We start from the raw sequence: 23,996 nt of genomic DNA on the forward strand, positions 1-23,996 counted from the left end.
GAATGCAATTCAAGTTTGCAACAAATCTGTCCTGAAATAGCACACACTCACATTCTAAGACATGATGTTATTAGCTGTGTATTTCTTCCTGTGGGGCAGTAGAGCATTTCAGCACGATAGCCTACTTTTAGACACTCATTTTACGTGAAGTTCTTCAAAATAAAACAGCTTGTTTTAAAGATGTGAAGTTTTTAAAGAGAAAATATCAGATCAGTATCAGTAGAAACTCGCCGTTTCAGTATCGATATCAGTATCAGAAAAAAAATTGGTATCGTGCCACCTCTACTAGAGTTCATATTATATTGTTTGTTGGTTGGCCTTTGCAATAGGGTTCACTAATGTGTGTTTACTATATATCCCAAGGACTGCAATATGCTGCAACATAATCCCACCCTGGCATTTTGTCCATGTCGTGCAGCCCAACTATAATCAGCTGCAGATTATACATTCAGCAAGTTTTAGTTTGAAACATTTGTACGTTGAAATGTTATACATTCAGTGAGTTTTTTTCCATTGTTTTAGACCACTTTTTGTTTTAAATTACCTGAGTGGGTCTTTAAGAATGATAATCCTAACTCTACATCTTCACCTTGGTTGCCTGGGTTATTTATTCATTTCACATCTTTTCACATAAACTTTTTACAAATGTTATTGAGAGGCTCACCTTACTGATATGAAATCCATGAGACTCTGTGAAACTCCCCAGAAGTCTGCAGTAATTTGTGGCGTGAGAGACATTTGTGAGTACAACCTTCTTCTTATATGTCTTTCCAACATCAAAATCCTGCAAAACAATTTTTCAGCTGTTTAAAAACAGTATGTTTAAAGAGAGTCTAACTGAGAACTGATGAGAAGCATCTACCTTAAAGAGGACGATTTCTGGCTTGCTGACGAACGATGGACCTTTTATTTCTTTGCCACCTGCAGATTTTTTGCCAGCTTTTGAAGCCAAACTTCTCTCCAGGCCTGTCTTCATAGACCTCAAATGAGCTGCTTTTAGAGGAATGTCTTCATCTGTTGTGCCCTGAAAGCATTTCAATTTGGAGAAAGAAAACACTGAGGAATCTCCTGAGGATACAGTTAAATTGGCTTTGAAAAGTATAACTGAAAACTCCTCACTACTCATTCAGTGGGTAAAACTGCTTATCACGGTTTGTCTATGATGTAATGCATTTCCTTCTTTAGCTGGCCCCACCATATGTTCTGTTCCTGCTAGTTCTGCTGAACAGCCTATATTCTATTTGTTTCAATCAATACAGTAAATTGCAGCACCACACTGCAGATGACTGCTGCCTCTACTCTTTCCTAAAACAACAGATAATATGAACTTCAATGATTATTAAAGATCCTTTACAGTCATTTTCATTTTCACAGCATCTTGTCAGTTCATATCATGAGAACTCAATATTCAAAGAGAATTCAGCTGCTAACTGATTTTGTGGCATACTGTCACTGTTTCTGCATGTCAGACTGCAGAGCGCTCATGATTTTCCTGTCTTGCTATTAAGTGTTAGATGTGACGTGTCACGTTTAAACTACTTTCAAACATTGCATGGGCAGCAAAATAGGCAGTATGAACATTATTGAGACCACTTTTCTTACTCTGGGAGTGCACCAAGGAAAAGTAGAAAGGTTGCAGATTTAATTTTAAAAATATTAACTCGACCATATAACCCCCCCAGTAATTCATTTTTGATAATGATTATTTGGCAATAAAACAAGGCATAAGTATTGGTTTTACTGATATAAAAATGCTACCATACATGATTTTATTCATAGTATTTACTTACAGTGTACCTGTATAACTATTACTGATTAGTAATAATACTGTTATTAATGTTGATTTAAATATTCTTGTTACCCCAGTTCAAAAAAACCTTGGTTGTTTCACCCCTTGGTTATACTTTTGATGTGTTTAACACATACCTTTACTGTATAAAAAACATTTGTTTAATGCGAAGTGCTTGGTGTGCAGTATCCTACACAGCTGTGTAGACTTTTGAGTAGACACATCACTCCATCTGAGGCTGAGACTAATGTTAGTTAATGTTACATTTACATCTGTGGTTGTGGTGCCCATCGCTAATAGTTGAAAAGATAGCGTTTTGTTGATCTTCTAGGTGAAAATACGTTCACACACTCCTCAACTTTAGTACTGGCCACAGTTCATTTCCCCCCTAATATGTTAAATTTAGCAAAGAAATAGTAATTGCGCATTAAAATGTGCAGATGTGTGCTCTCTGTAAAGGATGTGTACTCATTTAGAGATTCAACATAACATGTATTTTGCATTCAACTGTAGCTATATTATAGGCAGGGAGTGAGTCAAGAAGTGAGGCAGGGCTGCTTAGCAACACACAGTCTTTTTCTTTAGTTTTGCTCTTTACCCTCATTTCACTCTAATACACAGTAGTCACATACAATGTTATAACATCCTGTCTTGCCCTTTCTTAGTCTTTCTCTGTTATAGTCTTAGCTTTCTTGTTCCATGTACTTTTGTTGTTGTTTTGATTGTCTCCTCCTTTGTTTCTGCCTTCTTGCTATCTGTCTCGCCTGTCTGTTGTCCGTAGCTCTGCCCTCTCATTAGTCTATGGTGTTTCTAGTCTGTTCCATCTGTATTTATACCCCTGCTTGTGTGCTTTATGTTTGATTGGTGTTTTCTTCTCTCAGGTCTTGTTTTGGTTATCTCTTGTTTGTTTTCTAGTTTTCTTCATGTCCTTTTGGCTTTGGTTTTCTTCATGTGTCAGTATTTGTTCAGTAGTGCTAGGTCTTTGTTTTGTTGTGGATACTATTTTGTCAGACCTGCACTTGCATCCTGCCTCTTTGTCTCCCTCAGTGTTACATATTGAGACTTTCCATAACTTTTCAGTCAATATAAGTGATATTTAGAAAAAAGTAAAAAAAAAAATCATGATCTTTTTCGCAGTTTTAAGTAACAAAAAAGTAGGAAATCTGGTTGTTGTCACTATCAGACCCAGCAGAAAAAACTGACCACGGATGGACTGAGCTAATGTTAATATAACCTACTACAATACTATATAAGACGATTTATTCTCTAACTGTGTTGGACCAATCATTAAAAATATTTTAGATTTAGGTTAGAACTCTTGTGGTGAGATTAGGTCATTATATTTCCAAAGCTTTTATGTGTCAATTGCAATTTATTTCCCCTGATTGAATGCCCATTGACCCCTAAGCAGGTCCTGTGCAACCCCTCCAATGTTCAACCCAAAGTTATGTCCTTGGTTACAGAGTAAGTGAAGCAGTGCTTACTTGGTCCCCTTCAGGAGAACTACCAGTTCTATCCTTTGACTGCACTGAAATCTATAAGGTTTCTGAGAAAGTACTGTATATGAGAAGCACATAATCACAGAGCTGCCAGCACATAACTCCATAATTCCACTCTAATATATCTCACAATGTGCACTGCAGGCAGAGCTCTGAGAAAGAAGACTGTAAAAGCCTTTTCTTCCATTTGCTTAGACATCATAGCAAGTATCTACCGTAACATAAGAATTTTTCATATGTCTGACAAACTTTGTTTTAGCTTCCCCTAAGAATGAGACAGTCACATCAAAGAAATTGCTATAGCCGAATACAGCTTTGGGAAATATGTAAATATGTAATAACCATGATATTTCCAATCTAAATATGCCTTTTTTTCAAGGGAACCAATTATCTTGTCAACTGACACAGTTTACACTTGTCTTAGTCATTAGTCCAACCATGGTCAAATATTTCTACTGGGTTTGATAGCATACAGTCATAGCTTCCAACTTTATCAATTCTGAAAACCATGTAGAAGTAAGCCCGACACAATTATTACATAAATGTGTGATCGCCATTACTTGAGCTGAGGAAAGCTGGAAACGCGTTTACTAAGACACCTAATGTTTGTTTAATTGAGCTCAACAATATAAGACCTTTATAATATCACATTGAATACATGTTAGCAACAATATCAAAAATATCAATCATTTCTGTAGCAGTTAACAATGACAGGGAACTCCCCAATACAGTAACACCATTTCTGTATTAGTCCGGTCTGGATGTCAACAAGAGGAAAGTTTTCTGAGACTAGAATTTTCACTGCTGCAGCACCTTTTTCTCCAGTGTAAGTCATATCCAGTTTCCAGCAGTTTCCAGCTACTGTGATTGCCCATTGCCAATATACTTTGAGAAGAACATCAACTGCCTAACTAACATCCTAGACTGGCTAACATTCTTACTGTATCAATAAGGTGAGGGAAACAAAGTGCATTTCTATCCCATGAAAACATGGGCAAATGTCTTACACTGGAAAACAAATCGCTTTACTTCACTCAAATGTGTAAAATCCACACTGTCACACACATTAATGAAGCTAAATCTATCTGGGCAGTAAGCATTATATACTAAAAACACAATTCATATAAATACAGATAAACAATTGAACCAATCAATCATTCAAACTAATTCAAATTAATCAATCACCCATTGACTGTGTTTTTCCTCTCTTTCTTTTGCCGAGTTGAACAGCTGCCCATCCTGCTGCTGATGCTGCTGCCTCTGCTGCCTTGATCGGGTGCCACTGCTCACCGTGCAAACCTCACCCTCACAACCTGACCCCATTGATGCTGCTGCTTCTGCTGCATGAACTGAACTATTCAAATTAATTGTTTCCTTCACGTTTTACCCTGTTTTTTTGTACTATAATACTTTATACTAACAATGTTTACTATCCGGTGTCGACCAGAGGAGGATGGGTTCCCCTTCTGAGTCCTGGTTCCTCTCAAGGTTTCTTCCTGTTTCTCTTAGGGAGTTTTTCCTTGCCACTGTCGCCACTGGCTTGCTCATGGGGGCTCGGACCCGGACTTCTTTTTGTAATGCTCATTTCCTTGTAAAGCTGCTTTGTGACAACACCTGTTGTAAAAAGCGCTATATAAATAAACTTTACTACTTACTTACAATACATCATGCATGTATTTCTATTCCTCTCCTCCAGGAAGCACAGTGTTTACAGTCACCATCCAATACCTAGCTCAGCTAATCTGTCCTTCATTAAATTAAATCAGGTGCTGCTGATGGAACTGAACAAATCCATGCAATGATAGGAACCAAACCTATATCAAGATTTAGATGGCAAAATATTATGGCTAATCAATATTTCACTACATTAAGTCTTTTTTAAAAGTAGCTATAAAATGCAATTTTGACCTGTTTTGGAGTTCCTTCAGATTTTTTTTTCTTCATTAACATTGATGGAGTATATTTTGATGGAAATTTGTATTACAAAAACGAAACAAACTGGATTTTCATCTTTGGAGGTAATCAAGCAACTCAACATTTATGAAAGTGTTTTAATTGTGTTTAAATGCTATTTTTTATTGTGGCAGTTGTGCATGTTTTTTACATTAATACAGCTACAGTTGTGCTGTCTGTGTCACAGCTGTCTGTGTGTGGATTGTTTTCACAGCAGGGGTTCCTTAGTCCTCCCATTTCACCCCTCATTGCTCGCTAGCAGCTCAAAACAGAATCACAACATTTCATACTCAGAGAGCCAACAGTTTCGTAATTAGTGTGATAACAGAGCTGTCAGTGGAGTGGCCACATGCAGAAAGAGGATACATAAGGTGTACTAGTTTGTATTTATTCTAATGTTATGGTGTTTTATTAGGCAAAAATACATGTACTGCCAATATAAATAGTTTTAAACCATTTTATTAGGTGCCTAAGGCTTTTGCACAGTGCTATACACATATATAGCACATCCTCTATAGGGAGTAAACTTTAGTATGGCCTTTTTTGCTAATTTCAGAGCACAGTTGCTATTTATTCGCTTTATTTGTTTAACATATTTAAAAAATGCAACATAAAATATAAATGTGCCATAACATTTGCAAAGGTGCCATTTTATGTTCACCTAATATGTTAAATTCAGCAAATAAACAGTAATTATGCATTAAAACGTGCAGAGGTGTGTTCTCTGTAGAGGACGTCTACTTATTTTTACTATATTGATAACAGATCAACACAATTATGGCCAAAACTAAACAAAGACAGAAATGTGTTGATGTGTACATTCTGTTTATGAGTAAATGATATACACGTTTGAATTAAACCAAATTGCAACTCCCTTACATTTTCAGTGACGACGGCTGCTACTACAGAGTTCCTGTGTTATTAATGCATCTAAGAACTGATTCTTAAACCAAAGTATTTCAGAACGAAACACCACTTCTAAATCTGCAAACCAACTTCCAAAAATACCCCTTACATAATTCAGTTACTAAAAAATGAATACACTGCAACCCCACGATACCACCCCCAGTCAGCATCAAAATATTTTATTCTCTGTCTTTTAAGTCTCTGCTACCCAGTGCACATAAAAGACAGTGTTTTTCAAAGAGAATCACACTTGAGTAGGGAAGTTCAACATCTAAAGAGGTATTTAAAACTGTAATGGGCTTGTATGATATGGCCTGATAATATATTCAGATGAATCTTAGTTGGGGTATGCAAAAAAATCAAATTGGGTATAGTGTTAAGCCTGAGGCCTGCCTATAAGTGACAGAAGAAAAGAAGGCTGACGTTTACCTCCTTAAATGTTACAGGCTGAAATACCAAACAGTCATCTTCAATTAACTGAAACGCAGGAGCAGCAAAATTCATATTCTAGCATGAGCAAGAGAGAAGCACAAATTTGTTTAAGGCAATTCAGCACTGGAATAAGCAATGTTGGGCAATATTTTACCTTTAGTTGTGCTATTATCTAACATCCAATACCAGTTTCAGTAGGTTGTAGGTCTTCTACTGTCTCTTTCTATTGTATTCTTCATTACTCTCCGTCGTGAAAGGGCTACACTGGCCAGCCCAGGAAAACCTCCTTCTGATAATATCTCAAAAGGTGGAAGAAAGTTGAACTACTACAGCTAATTTGATTTTTGAGGGTGAGCTGTGTTTTTTTAATGTGTTTTCTGGCTTCCAAGCTACTGCTTGCTATCTGGCTTCATTATGCATTTGCGTGCTACTAAAACAAAACGTATTTCAAACATGCAAAAGGCAGCACAAATGCAGGCATGTCTAAGCAGCCCTCTAGCACTTCCTACATCCCATGTGTCAGGCTCCAGTCCTCGTGGGCCAAAACACTGCAGACTTCAGCACCCCGCCTCATTAAACACACCTGATTCAGCCTTCAACAGCTGAATTCAGAGCACTGGCTGAATGTAAATGCTAATCTCTGCAGCACTTTGGCCTGGAAGCTCCCTAAAAAATCCATCCCTAAGCAGCTGTAGCTTTTCAAAAGTTCCTCCCACCTTTTGATACATCGTCAGAAAGGGATGTTCCTACACTCTTAAAAAGAAGGTTCTTCAAGTGTTCTTTAGTAAAGGAAATGTTCTATTTAGAACCATGCTTATAATGCTTAAAAGGTTATTTGCATGTTGAAATGGTCCTTCAGACTGATGAGGAATGTGTTGTATATGGTTCTATATAGCACAAAAAAGTGTTCTTCTGTTGTTACAAACCTGATATGGTAACAATGAAAGAACCATTTTTGGTGCTATGTAGAACTGTTCTCAAAAAGGTTCTATAAAGAAACCATATACAACACATTCACCATCAAGCTGAAGAACCATTTCACCATGCAAAGGACCATTTAAGCATTAAATGGTTCTATATAGAAGTCACTGTTCTGAATAGAACCATTCTTTTTACTAAAGAATACCTGAAGAACCATTTTTTTAAGAATGTAGTCTGGCCAGAGAGTCCCTTTAAATATCGTGGCATTACGTGATAATGACATTATAACAAATGGAACATGGACAGTTTATTCAGAGAACTGCAAAACTAAACTGCACTCGAGTCTTTGGTGAACCGATCGAGAAGCCAGTATTTGAATACTGAAATCACTATCAGGTATTCATTTTATCATGGAGGAACAGAGAAAACATATCAAAAATCAAACTCAATTTGAAACTTTAATATTAAACTATCACCTGTCTGTAAAGGATTTTAAGATGCCACTAAAATGAAAAATGCTCTGTGCTCTATAATAAAGTTATTATTATTAAATTTTTTATCTATCCATCTAACTTCTCATTAGCTGCTAGCTAGCGTGAGCATACCATTAGTTAACTAAGAGGCTAGCCACAAACGTTTATTGTAGAACCAGTTTAAATTTAGGAAATTACCTTTTAATGATTACCCAAACAAATTTTCAGAGTCATCAAATGACATGTTTTGTTGATTTTCTAAGTGAAAATAAGTAAACACATCCTCTACAGTGAACAAACTAAAACATGGCAATTCTGTAAATTTTAGTGGTCAATTTCTATTTATTTTCATATTTTATTTTATTTTTAACATATTGAAAAAAAAACATAAAATATAAAATCTGCCATAACATCTACACAGTCCACATTTTGTTATTTTTTTTCCAGTATGTTACTTCAAGCAAATAAACAGTAACTATGCATTAAAATGTGCAGAAATGGATTTTCTATAGAGCAGTGGTTCCCAGCCCCGTCCCGCAATCCACAGTTTTCCTTCATCCCTATGAGCTGTGAATTGACTTGGAGCAAAAATGTAGACCATCTGGGAGGCCCTGAGGACCAGGTTGTAAACCACTGCTATAACAGATGTGTAGCTTATTTTCATTTTGGAAAATCAACAAAAACGTAATTTGACCAGGGGCACCCAAAGGTTTGCATACGACTGTATCTACAGACAAGTCTTTGCAGCGACGGCCGCAGCTGCACATAATTGGACATACTATGCACCCCTACTTTAAGTATTTAAACTACTCAGATTATTCATAGTGTTATTCACTGTAGTATTTCAGCTGCTTTTCTGCATCTACTGTTAAACATCTATTCAACTATTACTACTGCTTACTAATGATTCTACCAGAAGTAGTGCCATTAGACTGCTCTCCACTGTATTTTTGATCTTAATTATAGTCAGCCTCCTAATAGGGCCCACTAGACCAATTTGTGTGGTATGACTTGCACCAAGGCACTGTGCTCTGCAGCTAGCACGTAAAGATCCAGCCCTCAATGTCTTCCACATGGCTGGCTGCACACAGTCTGAGGCTGGGCCGTGTGTCATCTTGGGTTTGAAGTTTCACCACTACCAGCAAATAAGAAGTGATGTGTGTCACTGCAGATCTAAAGGATTACAATGGAGGTATACAGAAAAAGACTAAGAGAGAGTTGCGAATTGTCTGCTTTAGGCCCTGTGGGACTGAGGTAAACTCTCAACTGTCCTTCTATTCACCTTCAACACACCTTTAGCTTTCTCAGATCAGGCTAATAACAATGCCACTGTGTGGACTTAGTGCACATCTGAGGGAATTTTAGTGGGCAAGTAAAGAATTTGAATATTGACGGTATTGACAAAAGTCTTCCTGTTACATCACATTACACTATTTAGTCCTGCAATGCAATTTTATCTGATTCGGTATGATTAAATGTGATCTAGTGAGAATGTATGTAATACGGTGTAACTAAACAAGCTACTGTAGTTTTATTTAATGTGGCATGTTACCGTGTAATCACTGTGCTTGCGGTCCCAGAGGCCAGTGAACTCAGGCTGGACCAGGCACTCTTGCTGTCCTTTTTCCTCCACTGTTTTACCTCCCTCCTTCCTCCTCTCATCCTTCAGGAAGTCTGGAGAGATGCTGACGTCACTTCTGGAGCTGAAAGGAGATGACACTGAGCGCCGGGTCGGGCTCTCCTGAGGACATCAATAAAAAGACAGGGAATGAAAAAGTGTTTATACTCACTCTATTACCTGACTTTCCTACCATAAATAAATTAGGGGAGCATGTTGTGCATATCAATACAAGTTATTAATAAATTTATAACCATTAATGTAAATAAAACAAACTAGGATTTTCATTTGTTTCACCAGCATTAAAAATAATCTACATAATCTAATTTATTTATTAATTTATTACATTGTACAACTTTCAATTAGCAGAGATGGATCAAGTCAGCAATTCAAACTCGAGTCGCAGGTTAACCTGACTCGTGACTCAACCTTGACTCGTGACTTGACTCAAACTTAAATGGCAAGTGACTCAACTTGGACTCACGCTTAACTGGCTTGTGACTCGGACTCGCGCTTAACTGACGCATGACTTGACTCAGACTCAAGCTTAACTAGCAGACAGAATTCATTACATTATACAGCTTTCAGGTAGCAGAGATGGGTCTTGAGTCAACAACTCAAACTCGAGCCGCATGTTAACCTGACTCCTGACTCAACCTGGACTCGTGCTTAACTGACTCATGACTGGCTTGTGACTCGACTAGGACACACGCTTAACTGACTTGTGACCTGACTCAGACTGGCGCTTAACTAAATCGAGGCTCGATTTGGACTCAAGCTTAACTGACTCTTGACTCGACTCCGACTCACACTTCACTGTCTCATGACTCGCCTCAGACTTGTGCTTAAATGACTGATTTGTGACTAGACTCTGATTTAATGAATTAGATTTAATTAGGACTGCCAATTTTAATGCAGTAAATTTACTCGCAGCTTGCCACTGCGTCAGCTTCGATATGGCTTCAAATAACTAGCCACTCATTTTGGAAAAACTTTCATACTGAAAGGCAGAACTGAAGCGCTACATGCAGTAAATTAGTTGCTTAAAGGTAAGAGGCTAAACTAGCAATCGCTAATTTAACTTTAGTTGTCAACTAATCTAGCTGAAGTTTTTTGAGTTACAAATCACATTCTTTTAAAACTTACTAGAACTTCAGTTAGCAAGCATTAAAGCATACTTACAAGCTACCGACTAACCAAATGTTTCAAGCTGTACTGGTCCTTTATTTTAAGCTCTGCATTGACTGTGTAGTGCTTCATTTCTATTTTTTAAACTACAGGTTCTTCTGTAATGACAGTCTCGTTATTTAATGCGGTATTGACTTGTCCTGAGAGACTCAGCTTGGACTCGCATGAAGCAACTTCTGAACGTCTCTGTCAGTTACCATAACATAATTTAGAGCACTGTGTAACTATTGTGTATGTTTTGTTGATTTTCTAAGTGAAAATAAGGGACACATCTTTTGCAGAGAGCACAATTAAATATGGAATTATTCTGATTTTAGTGCACAACTCTATAACCTAAGAATAGCTCAGCCAGTTTGCACTGGAGTCCCTAGAGTTACTGAATAATAAGCCTTAGTATGTAATAAGCCTGAGATTAAATGGGTTAAGGGTTTAAAATGTGCAGAAGTGTGTTCTCTGTATAGGATGTGTTAACTTATTTATGCAGAAATCAACAGATCATGTCATTTGACCAGGGGCGCCCAAACTTTTGCATACAACTGTAGCTCTTCTAACTACTTTTTTGAAAACAAGAAATTCTTTTTACTTTTACTGCATTGATGTTAGGTGTAGAAGTACTTTGCACAGCACTGTGTACCATTATGTTAAAACAAAACATATATAGTACATGTATATATAACACAAGGTACCTCTCTCTCTGCTCGTGGTGGTGGAGGCAGGATGCTCTTGAGCAGCCTCTGCTCTCGCCGCTTCAGCGCTGCGCTCTCAGTCATATGAGGCGGTGTTGGAGGAAAAAGGAGTGCTTGCCGTTTCTCCAGCTTCTCCTTCATCTCTTCTTCCAGGAGCAGTTTGGAAACGATCTCAATCCGCCTGGCTTTCTGCCTCTCCTGGAATTCCCTAAAAAAGAGAACAATTTCTGGTTAACAGGTATTCTTACTAGTTAGGATACATTACTGGAAGAGTAACTCTGAGGGCTTGGCAATTTTTTGTGAAGTCCTACTCCTGCTTTTTGTGTAGGTCCTCCTGTGCTTTCTGCAGGTGCATGAGTTTGATGCTGTTCACGCCTGCTTGTTGCAGTGATTCTCTCCGACGGTTCTCATCCTCTCTTCGTTTCTGCAAGCGAGCCTTCTCCTTGGCCTGTCTAACACGCAGTGTTTCCTGAAACCAAAAATAAGGAAAATGCATGTTCCACAAACACACTCTGTAGTTTTCTCCAGAAGTAACAGGCCATGGACAATAACATAGTATGCGGTACTCTAGCGAATGAGGGTATCAAGACATCCAATTTCTATTTGGAAACAATTATTCACAGCAGCAAAACATAGGCTAATCACAGCCACAGCGTGCAGGAATAATGAATTTGGAAGTAGCTTTAGCAAAACAAGGCTAAAGAACCAAAGACCTTGTTTACACCTGGCCACTTCATGTGACTAATATCTGGACTGTATCCTGATAAGATTTTAGCCACATGCATTCACACTTGGTAGTCAAATGAATCTCCGGTTAGTCGGACTGAAATGCGATTGCTCTGAGGGAATATGCCTGTGCTATGCTAAATATGTACGCTGTCTGCAGTTTGCTTTGCACTGTAATGCCTGTCCACAGTGCTCTTAACCCTCTAGTGTCTAAGGGCATTTTCTCAATTTTTGCATATCTTCTTAAATTTTCCTTTTAGCCCCTGACTAAGCCATGGACCAGCCGGCAGGCCCAAAGTTTTATTACACACTTCTATGACCTAATAAAAGCTCCATTCTTTCCATTATTTAAAGTTGTTCTTCTGGTCTTGGTTGTCCTCTACTGTGATTATCCATGGTTTGTCCACTATTGCTAAGCTTGGTGCATTCTCTGCTTTACCACCATAGGCACATCCTAGGTTCTCATACTGAGGGGCAACAGCAACAGATGCTATATGTGAATGTCACACTGCAAATGCTACAACACTTTGTTAGCTTTTTTGTGCATGAAGTGATGATGCAATGATACACAGCTAGCCAAGAAACAACTGAACAAGCAACAGTCCAATCATTTTTGATCTCCTGAAATCAGGGAAGGAAGGTATATGTATAAAAAGAGCAGTGATTTCTGTATGATTCATCCAAAGTAGATGTACATACACTTGACATTCAGCACCGTAACAACAACATAGTCATCATTCATTTCAAAACATGTGCTGGAGAAGAGAGTCAAAACAAGACAAACTTTGTCACTGTCCAATTACAGCATTCTATGCGGCTTTGCAAATGTAAGAAATTTCTATTGTTGAATCAAATTTGTTTCTTTTATGTTCCTTTCTCAGTGCTGTCACAAAATTACTTAGCATACTCAACGGGGGAGCTCACTCTCTTCAGTAACATGTACTGAAGGGATGCAAAAATCAGAGAGAAATAAATCTTAAACAGTGGGTAGTCAAATAGTGCACAAGCCTCTGCTTTCATGATTTTCAAAATGCACTTACTGATACATGCAGGATCTAGGCCTGTGGTGGTAACAGAATCATGTTATTGGCTAAGCATGTGGAAAATAACCATGGTAAACAGTTAAAAAAGTGACTTTTTTTGTTTGTGAAATCTTTTTGTTTGTGTTTTTTTTCTTTAAATGGGAAATAATAAAAAATGAATCACAAAAAATTGACATCTTTGTTTTGGTTTTCTTTATATTGTTATTTTTTATATTCACAAAGCACTTACAAATGTATATGGCGGCAGCAGTCCATAAGTGGAAGTGTGAGCAAGCTTAGTTGAATGTGAGCAGTAACATAGTTTGGGGAATTTGTTGTTGCAGTACACTGTCATCTTTAATTTGGCCACAAAACTCTAATTACTCTGGTAAGACAGAACAGAATTGTGAATGTCACACGAATTTTAACGTCCAAAGCCATGGTGCACGTAGTCCAACAGCCTTGCCTGATTCCTTTTGTCCAAGGCTGTTTCACCTGATGCTCATCTGTATGAGACAGTGTTTTTCCTGAGACCCGAAGCTGTTTTGTCTGATGTCTAAAACCTGACATTGTGTTCTTAGGATGTCCTAAAACGTGCACGATAACGTATGTGACTTCTATACGGGTAACAGCATGCAGAAACATAAACATGAAATATATATGAAAGTGTCTTTCAGGAAAATCAAAGGAATAAGACTAGGGCTGTCAAACCATTAAAATAATGAAGTGCAATTATTCAAATTATGCTGTCTAGTTAATCGCGATTCATCACATTTGTCTTATGTGCTCCAATTTGAACATAGACAGTTTTTTCCATTTAAAAGCAGTCAAACAGATAACATAATCTTCATCTGAATCTAGCTATTACTTTTATCAATTCAGGGTTGACACGAACCCAAACATTAAAATCACGTGAACGCAGAGTTTTCATCACCAACATCTAGTGATATCAAGAGTTATCACTGTCAGCCCTCCAAGCAGTTTGGAGTCCTCGAATATAGAATCAGCTAATTCTTAGTCTAGGTTTTGTGTTTTAATGGGTAATATGAAATATGACAACAGCTGCACAATTTATTATTATGCTAGGCTGCCAAAGAATACTACAATGAAATGACTACATCTCATAATGTGTACATAATGCTATATTCTGAACTATATGTTTATGTATGTTTATATGTATGTACATACGTATGTTTATGTTTCGTCTCTTTAAATATGATCTAGTTTTTCTGACTTCTCTGATGATGTGGCTGTTTCTGCTAACGCAGCTTTAAAAGCAGAAGCAACGTGATGTGGCTGGCAAAGCATAACGTGATAGTTTTGTTTTCAACACAAGAGATAAACGTGGTGAGAGTGCATGGTCTTGGCAGCACGTCACTTGCAACAAACGGCAAAAAACAGATTTGAATAGCCACAGGCTCACATTTTACGTGCCGGTGTTTAGATGAACACTGCAAAAACAAACAAAGGAAAGAACTGGAAGAGCTTATTTTAGCCAATACCTGTTCCTTTAAAATATAACTGGACATCTCTAAATTTAGTACATCTAATAGTAAAAATATCATATTTTTAGACCATCAATTTTTATATCTAGTCTTTACAAGAACCTTTTTTTATTTTTATTTTTTAGCAATATAAACAGTCAGTGGGTCAGCAGCTGGGCTTCAAGCCGGAACTATGGATGGGTTAAAAGCCAAACTAGGCAAAAACATTAACGGCACTACTCATTTAACATGTTCACTTTGACACTAAATAAGACTAAAATCAGGTCACAGAAGAAAGTTACACATTAGTGTCAGAATAGTTCTCCATTTTAAACTTCACTACAGTGACTGGTTTCCTGTGAAATGCAAAGCTTCCATAAGGATCACCTGTGCACTTCCTGACTTCTAATTTTGTTATGTACCTGAGTGGCAGCTATATTGGCCTTCAGTGATACCGCTGCCTCCATCCTCCTCTTCATCAGCTCTTTCTTCTTCTCTTCTCTCTCTGCCTCTTTCTGGCGCATCCTTCAGCACACAGATAAATTACGGCTTTTATCAGCATTCAGCATGAAATATAAGACCAAGGTGTGAAAATACGTTATGACAAATGTGTGTGCGTTACCTGTTGAGAGTCTGTTTGAGGAAAACCACAGCTTTCCGTCGACCAGCCAGGGCCTGATCCCGTCTCCTCTGGTCAAGCTCTGCCTGTTCTTGCAAAGCCATCTCCTGTTCACTGACACACAGTAACAAATCTGGTTGAGTGGAAAAGCTTGGAAACTCTTCGGAATTATCTGGATTTCTGCATGAATGGCTTCTAAATTGTAACCTGTTCTTCATGATATACTCAAGAGTATTCCATCAATCCCCTTAATTATTTAAGCTGGTCTCGAAATTTTCTGACTGTCTTTGTGGTCTAAGTGTAAGAGTAAGAGCTACTGCCGCCCCAATTATTAACAACAAAGAATCCAGCAGTCAAAAATACAACAGATTATGACAATACGACCCAGGTCTTCAAATGTAATTTCTCTACAATGAAAGATCAGAATTGCTATGGTGTTTTCTGTGGTTCTTTGTGGCTGTGAAAGCTGGACAACAAAAAAGCAGGACAGGAAAAATATTGATGCCTTTTACTTTGGTGTTGGAGAAGACTTTTGACAGTACCTTGGACAGCAAAGAAAACAAACAAATAGATTCTTGACCAAACTTCCAAACAGTGCTGGCTTAAAATATTTGTTTAGTAAAGAACAAGCACTCTAAACTGCTGCATGTGGTCCTTGTTAGGTAAGCCTGTTTTCATGTATTATTTTGATTACATTAACTTGCGAACTCTTTGAAACTGTCCAGATTTCCATATTTCATACATCTGGAACATTATAGTCAAGCTTATAAATGACTTTACAGTGCTGTATCTTTCTATCTTTATTGAACAAACGGTTTAAACAATCACTGAAGAAATTTTCCTTTCTTGGACTTATTTTTTTTACCCGATTTTCTCCCCAATTTAGTCGTCTCCAATTCCACCCGCTAGTTAGGACTCCCCCAGTCACACGATGCTATCAACGCTAGGAGGGTGAAGGCTAACACAGGCTTCCTCCGAGACCTGTGAAGCCAACCACCGCTTCTTTTCAAGCTGCCGCTCACGCAACGTCATTGGACAGCTGAACACGCTCGGAGAAAAGCGCCAACCGCCAGATCTGTTACGTCAGCTAACAGACGCCTGCGCTGACTAGCATCGTGCTGAGTGATGGGGGAGAAGGAGGGGCCATCCTACCCACCCAGAGAGAGCGAGGACTTGGGCTCTCTTGGACTCCCGGCTACGGACGGCTGTAGCATCACCAGGGATCGAACTCGCGATCTCCTGATGATAGGGCCAACGCTTTGACGGTTGCGCCACTCGGGAGCCGTAATGAGGAGCCATTAATGCTGAAGGTTAGCTAGCAATAGGTTCCCGATCCTTCTGGCTTTCTGGGTTTTAAACAGGAGGAGTCAGAAAAGTTGCCACAGGGATAACTGGCTTATATAGGCCAAACATTCCCTTTTTGAAATTTGGATGTTTTCATTGTGAAGCAGAATTCACCCACTAACAAGGAACGTCAACTGGGTTAGACCATCGTGACAGTTAGCAGGGTTAGTTTTACCCTACTGATGCTGTGTTGTTGCAATAGTAATCCTGCTCAAGATGAGTGCATGCGCTTGACTGAGAAGTCACTGGTGCCAAGCTACCATCTGTGGGATTATGACTGAGTGCCTCTAAGACTTCCACCTAAACATAACTATACCGCAGTGCCGGAGATCTTCGGTTGGTCTGGCATAGCTGGAAATCCTTTCAATGGATGCTGGTGAGCAGAGCCTTGCATGAATTGGCTGGGGTACAGGCATACGAGTGCCGCACCTTCTCCTATTGCGCACCTCAATTTGTCTTGAACCTGGTGCTAAATAAATGGTAATGCACCTGATTTGAGAGTTCAAGGATTTTTTGTTTCAGATCTTTTTTCCCCTACACAATCGTTAAAGGTTAGGAGCTAAATTATCTATTCATTCGAAAAATCTACGCTTGTCATACTAGTGTTGAGATGTGTCACTTTTCTTACTTTTTGGCACGTAGTGCTCTCAGTCTGGCTCCTTTGGCAATGTTCTTCTCGCGCTGGATTCGTTGATTGTGTTTCTCCTGTTTCTGGGCCTGGAAATTCTTCTCCTCCTGTTCCACCTCCTGGCGCAGGCTGAGGAACCGACCAAGTTCTACCTCCACCTCACACAGCTCCAGTCTGAACAAGAGAGCAAAATTTACAGTACATTTACTTTAAATACCTTCTATGGCAAAGTAGCAATGGGTTCTCAGCAGACACAGAGACAAATATTGAAAAAGGTTAATCAAGGCAAAACAAGGCAATTGTCCAATAAATCTGTCCTCCATTTAACCCTTAGAAGTTGCGATAGTATTTAAATGTAATTGTATATTTGTAAATTCAACTGATCATTTGCAAAATTCTGACAAGATTCGCCTCCCTTAGTTATCGAAAATAAAATAGCTTCATAAGAAGTATAAGATGTTCAGCACGATTTTATTTTTGTTTCATGTTTGAGAAGTGACAAATAATACATGTAGGCCGATTTAAAGTGAAATGGATTCTGGTGTTTACATTAACCAGAGAAATTGTTTATTTGTTAGCCTGCTGCCCTTTTCCTATTGTAAGGAACTCGTACCGAACCGTGATGTCCAAACTGTGGTGTGAACTGAACCCTGACATTTAATTCACAATCTGTAAATTCATCAACAGTTTCAAGTCTGCACTTCTGTTTCTACTAGTAAATTTTAGTTTCAACTAAAGTGCCATTAACCTTTAGGAGGTGTTTTTCTACCGTTTTGTTAGTTTTTTATACAATACCTGTACCTCTTAACCTATGAACAAATTCAGTGAAGTTTTTAAACATTCAAAGAGCCAGATTTTTTTCCCTGTTCTCAATAAATGCTCTTGCTCTCCATTTAAACTGTATCATCTGTATTTAAGAAAATGTATAAATGTTTAAAGAGATTTAAGTTGGAACTCTTGATTAAGGCATTTATTGGCTGATTATAAAAATTGGAATATCATTTTAAGGTGTGTTTCAATATGAAAATGTACCAGAAATAGGCATTTCAGGATGCATTTTTGCAAAACTTTAACTTTTCATCAATTTCAAATCATAATAAAATATCTTCTCCTCTACTGACAAACACAAATATGGGATTCATTGGAAGTGTAAAACTGAATTTCTCTGCTTGTTTCAATGAGCTAAGAAGTAAATACAAAATTACTATTGTCGTCCTTAGCAAAAACTGTGACTTCTAAGGGTTAATTAAAGGGCAATTGCTAAGAGCAGGGAACAGACTAGTTTGTGGGCTATTTTAAGATGATATGAGAATAGGACTCATTAACTAAGTACCATGAAAATGAGAAGATGGGAAACCCTAGTGGACTATGAGTGATTTGGTGAGCCAATATGGAGAGATCAGACTCACTCATGCTCCTGCAGGACCATGGCTAGATGAGCCTCCAGCTCCTCCTCTCCTTGGAGCTGTGCGCACAGACACTTGTGCCGGGCACGTAGGCGGAACACGGCCGCGCTGCCGAGAACAGCACACACCGGGGACAAAGAAAGAACAGATGCTTCTTCTCTTCTATCAACAATGCATATCTCAATTCTCGTTTTCTGTTTTACCTGTTCTCTGCTTGTTTCTCCCTCTCTATCTCCGACTCCAAGTTGTCCCTCTCCTTCTCCAGCTCAGTCAGGTGGAGACGGCAGGCTTTCAATTCCTCTCTGTGAAAAGTACAGTAGAGAAGAAGAAGGCTGGCTGGAGATTGAAATGGCCTACAAAAGCTTTTGATGGCGAAGTGCAGCTTTCCAAATTAGTTTCAAAAGAGTCTCTTATTCAGCAGCAGTCACGGGGGAGCTAGAAATTAATCATACCTCAGCTCAGTGCAGAAAGTCACATGCTGCGTTTTGAAAGAAAAGAGACTGAAAATGCATTATTTTTTTCTCAGGTTATATAACACTTTTTATACATACTATATATATATATATATATATATATATATATATATATATATATATTATATACATATAAGAGTTTGCTGATGATCCAGTTTCAGAACTTTACAGTCCTCATAAAGACATTTTCATAAAAGATGACATAGTTAGAAGGACTTAAATATTTCTGAACCTAAACAGTGCAATCCTGCTCTGTATTTAAGCTCTTAATTAACATGCAGCCAGCATACAGTCAGATCTGCTGCCAGAATAATTGGTACGCATGCACGTCTATGTTCAGCCAGTAAAATGGATCAGCATGTGGAATTGGAGCTTTCTGTGTTGTGTCATGTTTACGATCTCTATATAAAACAAGCAAGAAGCTGCCTTTATTGAGCTACTTTCTGACATTCACAACAGAATTCATAAAGCTAAGGGCTTTTATGTTTCAATCAGATCAACAGCGAAGGGCAACTGAATTGTGAAGTACATTCTTACAGTCTGCACATTTGTATGCATGTTTACTGTTCAGCAGCAGCAGCAACCACTGACTTTCTGCACCTTCCAACCAGTGCTATAGCACCACCGAATACACTTCAACGTAAAAAAACGCGAAACGCACTCTCTGGAGCCAGTTTTTGGTTTGTCTTTTCTGGGCTACTGTAGACACATGGTGGCACAACATGTTGGAAGATGTATGTTTTTAATCTGTTAATGGCGGAGAGGTACATGCAGGCTGTTGTGAAGCAAAACAGTGCCTAAACAAAACTTGTCTTCTATTGTTTACTATTTTACCATTATCAACATTACATACAAAACTCTGAGGACACATATAGGTTCCCTGCTTTTTTTGGAAGGTAAATACAATGATCATATTTGCATTATACACACCGCGACTCCTGGTTCCTGTCACCCCATTAGAAACGCGAGTCGGTACGCTTCTCTACAGTGAACCATCACTCTAAATGATTTCGCTTATGATGTTAATACTTGAATCTGGCCAATTTTAAAAATTGGTGGAGCTCCCCTTTAAAAAGAAAACTGTGCTTTCTTGCATTGCCATTAAAGGGTTAAATAAGCTGTAAAGTAAGTACTGTACTACTGTGATGATCTTAAATGGTAGAAGCAGGTTCCTAACATGGAAACAGGAGTAGACATATGAAAAAAAAAAGATCCGCACTGCTTCCAAAAAGAGCCAACAGTATGCAGATCTTGTTAGAATAGTGAAGCCCAAACGTGGTAAATACAGCACAGCAGATATACCTCAAACCTACATAAAGCAATAGAAATTCCCCATTCATCTGACTGCACACAGCCTCATGTGTCTCATGGCAGCATGTTCTGGAATTCTGACAGCATGTTTGTTCCACGCTGCTATTCAAATACAACGTGACCTCTGAGCCGCTCAATCCACCCACCTAACAGCTTCTCCACAGTTTGTGCTAAAGGCTAGAAACACATATGGAAACACATTATGTCAGGTGGATATGATTTTTTTCTGCCTTGAGAGTTTTAAATATATCCACCAATTAAAGTGCAAACTGTCCTGCTGTTAAGTGTGAAGGGGGCAGGGGTCACATTACAGAGATGATGATCTGTCTGTGTACATGCATGTGTGCGTATGCAGACCTGGCCTTCAACACGTTGAGCTCCTTCTGCTTGTAAAAGCTGTCCAGCTGGTCCAGGTTCTTTCTCAGCTTGAACATCCATGTGCTGTCAACGCAGCTTTTCTCTCTCACGTCAACCTTCATACCTCTAGACTCACTCACTTCCCTGACAGAAAGACAGGCTGTCACAAAGACATACAAGTGCAGCTGGATATTTTTATACACGAGATGGAAAATAATGGACTCACCACTCTGGGTCCTCAAAATCCATCGAATAATCAACGGGAAAGTCATCTGCATTCTTGAAAACGTCCTCCCAAGTTCCATCTTCTTCTTCTTTTGAGTTTGATGGAAAAAAAGCATAAATACATCTGTTCATGATAGTACAAATCTTTCTTTTGTGCACGTTCTTTTGATCACTCACCTTCTGTGTCTTCATCTGTCCAGGTAGTTTGTGGAGCATCATGCTCAGATCCTGATATTGGTGCTTCTGGAAAGTTCTCAGAGATACTGTCCTCCATAGTGATGTCGACAGGAGCTGCAGAGGTGGGTAGTCTCTGCTTACATTTACTGTATTGATTAAAGGCAACCGTTAGCTTCACAATCTTTTTTGTGATTAATTTATTCTGTTTAAAAAAAAATAAAAAGGAGATGCATAATTCAGTCCCTGAGATGTAAACAAAGTCAATCAGAGTGGTTTCATGTGAAATGGTGCATTAGAGAAACTTTATAGTGGCAGTGATAGAAACCAGGTGTTGCGACCAATGAACCGACATGTCTTCTGAGGAATTCTATGGTGATTTGGGTAAAATATGAAGAAATCAGAAAACGCTGACTTTCTATGGGGACTATTTTTTCTGTACAACATCCTGCGTGTAACATGAATTGAAAAATCTTAGATACATGCCAGCTTTTGTAAGACAAAATAGTCCCCAATGAAAAAGTTTTTTTCAGATTTTCCACTATATTAGCATCATCGACACTACATATAAGCACCCAGCAGACACGTCAAGGTTCACTGTTGGTTTTGGATAGTAAATAAAATGGCTATATTTGTGTTGTAGACACGGTGACCCCTGATTTCTATCGCCACCATTGTAAAGAAAGCAGAGTATGTAAGTTTCCCTACAATGAACCACTTCACATCAAGCCATTCTGAATGACTTTACATCTCAATAAACGAATTATTTAGCAATTTTGAAAAAATGGTGGAATTCCCCTTTAAGCTAACTCATCCCTGCTTAAAGACGAGCTGACGGGAACACAAACGCCTAAAAGTTCCGTATAAAATCTATTCCGTTACGACTTACCCAGTCAAAATAGCTTGTCCAAGCGATGTGTCGTTATCTTAGGTTTGTCATAACTACTGTATGACTGTATTACTACTGTATTTTAGCTACCATGTTTATTCCTCTTACCTTACGCTAATGTTAACGTTACCTTTGGCTGGCTTCAGTTAAGCTAGTTATCCTGGATTAGCTTCAGTTAGCAGCCCGTGTGGCTGACGAAGTTCAGAAGCTGAGCATTTTATTTAGCTATGCATGACTGTAATATTAACTATAGATAATCAGTTTTTTGTCAACTTTCCTATGTTACTATTTTCTTTACAGTCACTTGTCACTTCTCTTTTACTTACTGCTTCAGTCCAGTTCAGTCGAGTGAGCTGCTTCTGTTTGCTGCGTTTCCATGGACACCGCAGTAAGGATGAGGCCAAGCGGCGCTGTTCTGGGATCAGGTTTAGTTTATGTAAACCGCTGGTTCAAGTTCTTTCAGAGGCGGATGACTGTTTCAGGATCTGTGTGAGTAGATTCATACATAACGCGGGTTTGCGGAGATTTGAAGGGTTTTCAAACGATTTGATGCATGGACGGGTGCATTTTAGATTGGATTATGTTTTATGTAAGCTGTTTTTGACAGACTATAGCCTGTAGAAGCTTATCGTGATTGTAGTGGCAGACATATGTGGAGCCTACTGTTTTGATCAGTTTAGTAACTACAGTGTCCCCTAAGGTGACATGGTGATTATTTTTCAATAAGGCATGGCCACGAATTAATATATTGAGGCCACATAATACATTGAGGCCACAACTTAATGTATTGAGGCCAGCACTAAATATTCTTAAAACCTGAGGCCTGAAAATGTTAATTTGTGGCCTCAGTATTGTAATTAGTGGCCTCAATATAGTAATTCCTGGCCTCAATATAGTAATTTGTGGCCTCAATATAGTAACTTGTGGCTCCAATATATTAATTTGTAGCCTCAATATAGTAATTTGTGGCCTCAGTATACTAATTTGTGATCCCAGTACACTCTCAGAAAAAAAAGTTGTGAAACTGTCACTGGGGCAGTACCCCTCTTGTCACTGGGGTGGTACCCCCAAGGGTACATCTCAGTACCAGGGAACATAATTGTACCACAATCCATTGAAATTCTAGTTGTATTGACTCCACACACCCTGTCTCGTCTACAGGCTTTTTATTTTATTGTTCTGTTTTAAAACATTAGTTTATGAAAAAGTACAAATACATACTTTTCACCTGGAAAAACTTATTTAAGGTTCACAATTGGACATTAAAACCACTGTTGTACCTTTAAGGGTACATTTACATTGTTTGTACCTTGATGAACAAAAAATGTACCTGCACAGTACCTTTATTTCTAACAGTGTATAGTAATTCATGGCCTCAATATATTAATTTGTGGCCACACCTTATTAAAAAATAATCAGTAGTTTGGGTAACCAACAGAGAAAGATTTTAATGCATGACCTACATAGAAAACTTTGCTCAGGAAAAAATACAGAAGTAGTGAATCAATATCTTTCTTTTGTTTCTTGAGGCAAAATGTGGCTTGCACAAGATCATATGTTGAATTTCAGTTTCATGGGTATTGGACCAGGGGAGGGGTGGGGGGAGGTGGGGGGGTTAGTAAGTTCAGGGTTTTCAGTTTCATTTCTATTATCGTTTCAATTTAAGCAAGAAGGTAATTGAAGATTCTGTTCTGTTTCAAGGGACATGAACACAAAAGAAGAACATTTGTACAGAGAGACGAGGACAAAAGGAAAATGAGAAAAAATAAATTGTCCTTGTTTGCCATTTAGCTGAAAAACAACAGGATATATGCTGCCATCAGATACAAATTGAAGGTGGCATGCAAATAACTGCCGCTTCCTCTATTATTGT

The 23,996-nt window shown here is 38.4% G+C and overlaps 1 protein-coding gene across 1 annotated transcript in view; it reads right to left on the reverse strand.

The window, feature by feature from the left end:
• Positions 1-22,485, reverse strand: part of cfap74 (cilia and flagella associated protein 74) — a 97,556-nt gene extending 75,071 nt beyond the window's left edge. Inside the window, 15 exon segments of the mRNA XM_036579719.1 lie at positions 665-702; positions 704-784; positions 863-1,024; positions 9,526-9,714; positions 11,466-11,673; positions 11,777-11,934; positions 15,120-15,222; positions 15,320-15,430; positions 17,289-17,462; positions 18,698-18,802; positions 18,898-18,996; positions 20,836-20,979; positions 21,062-21,149; positions 21,238-21,383; positions 22,450-22,485. Coding sequence (XP_036435612.1) covers positions 665-702; positions 704-784; positions 863-1,024; positions 9,526-9,714; positions 11,466-11,673; positions 11,777-11,934; positions 15,120-15,222; positions 15,320-15,430; positions 17,289-17,462; positions 18,698-18,802; positions 18,898-18,996; positions 20,836-20,979; positions 21,062-21,149; positions 21,238-21,334 — 1,757 coding nt within the window. The 5' untranslated portion in view covers positions 21,335-21,383; positions 22,450-22,485.
• Positions 22,486-23,996: the final 1,511 nt, after the last annotated feature.

Source organism: Colossoma macropomum, unplaced genomic scaffold (genome assembly GCF_904425465.1).
Source record: "Colossoma macropomum unplaced genomic scaffold, Colossoma_macropomum, whole genome shotgun sequence".
NCBI classification, from domain to species: Eukaryota; Metazoa; Chordata; class Actinopteri; order Characiformes; family Serrasalmidae; genus Colossoma; species Colossoma macropomum.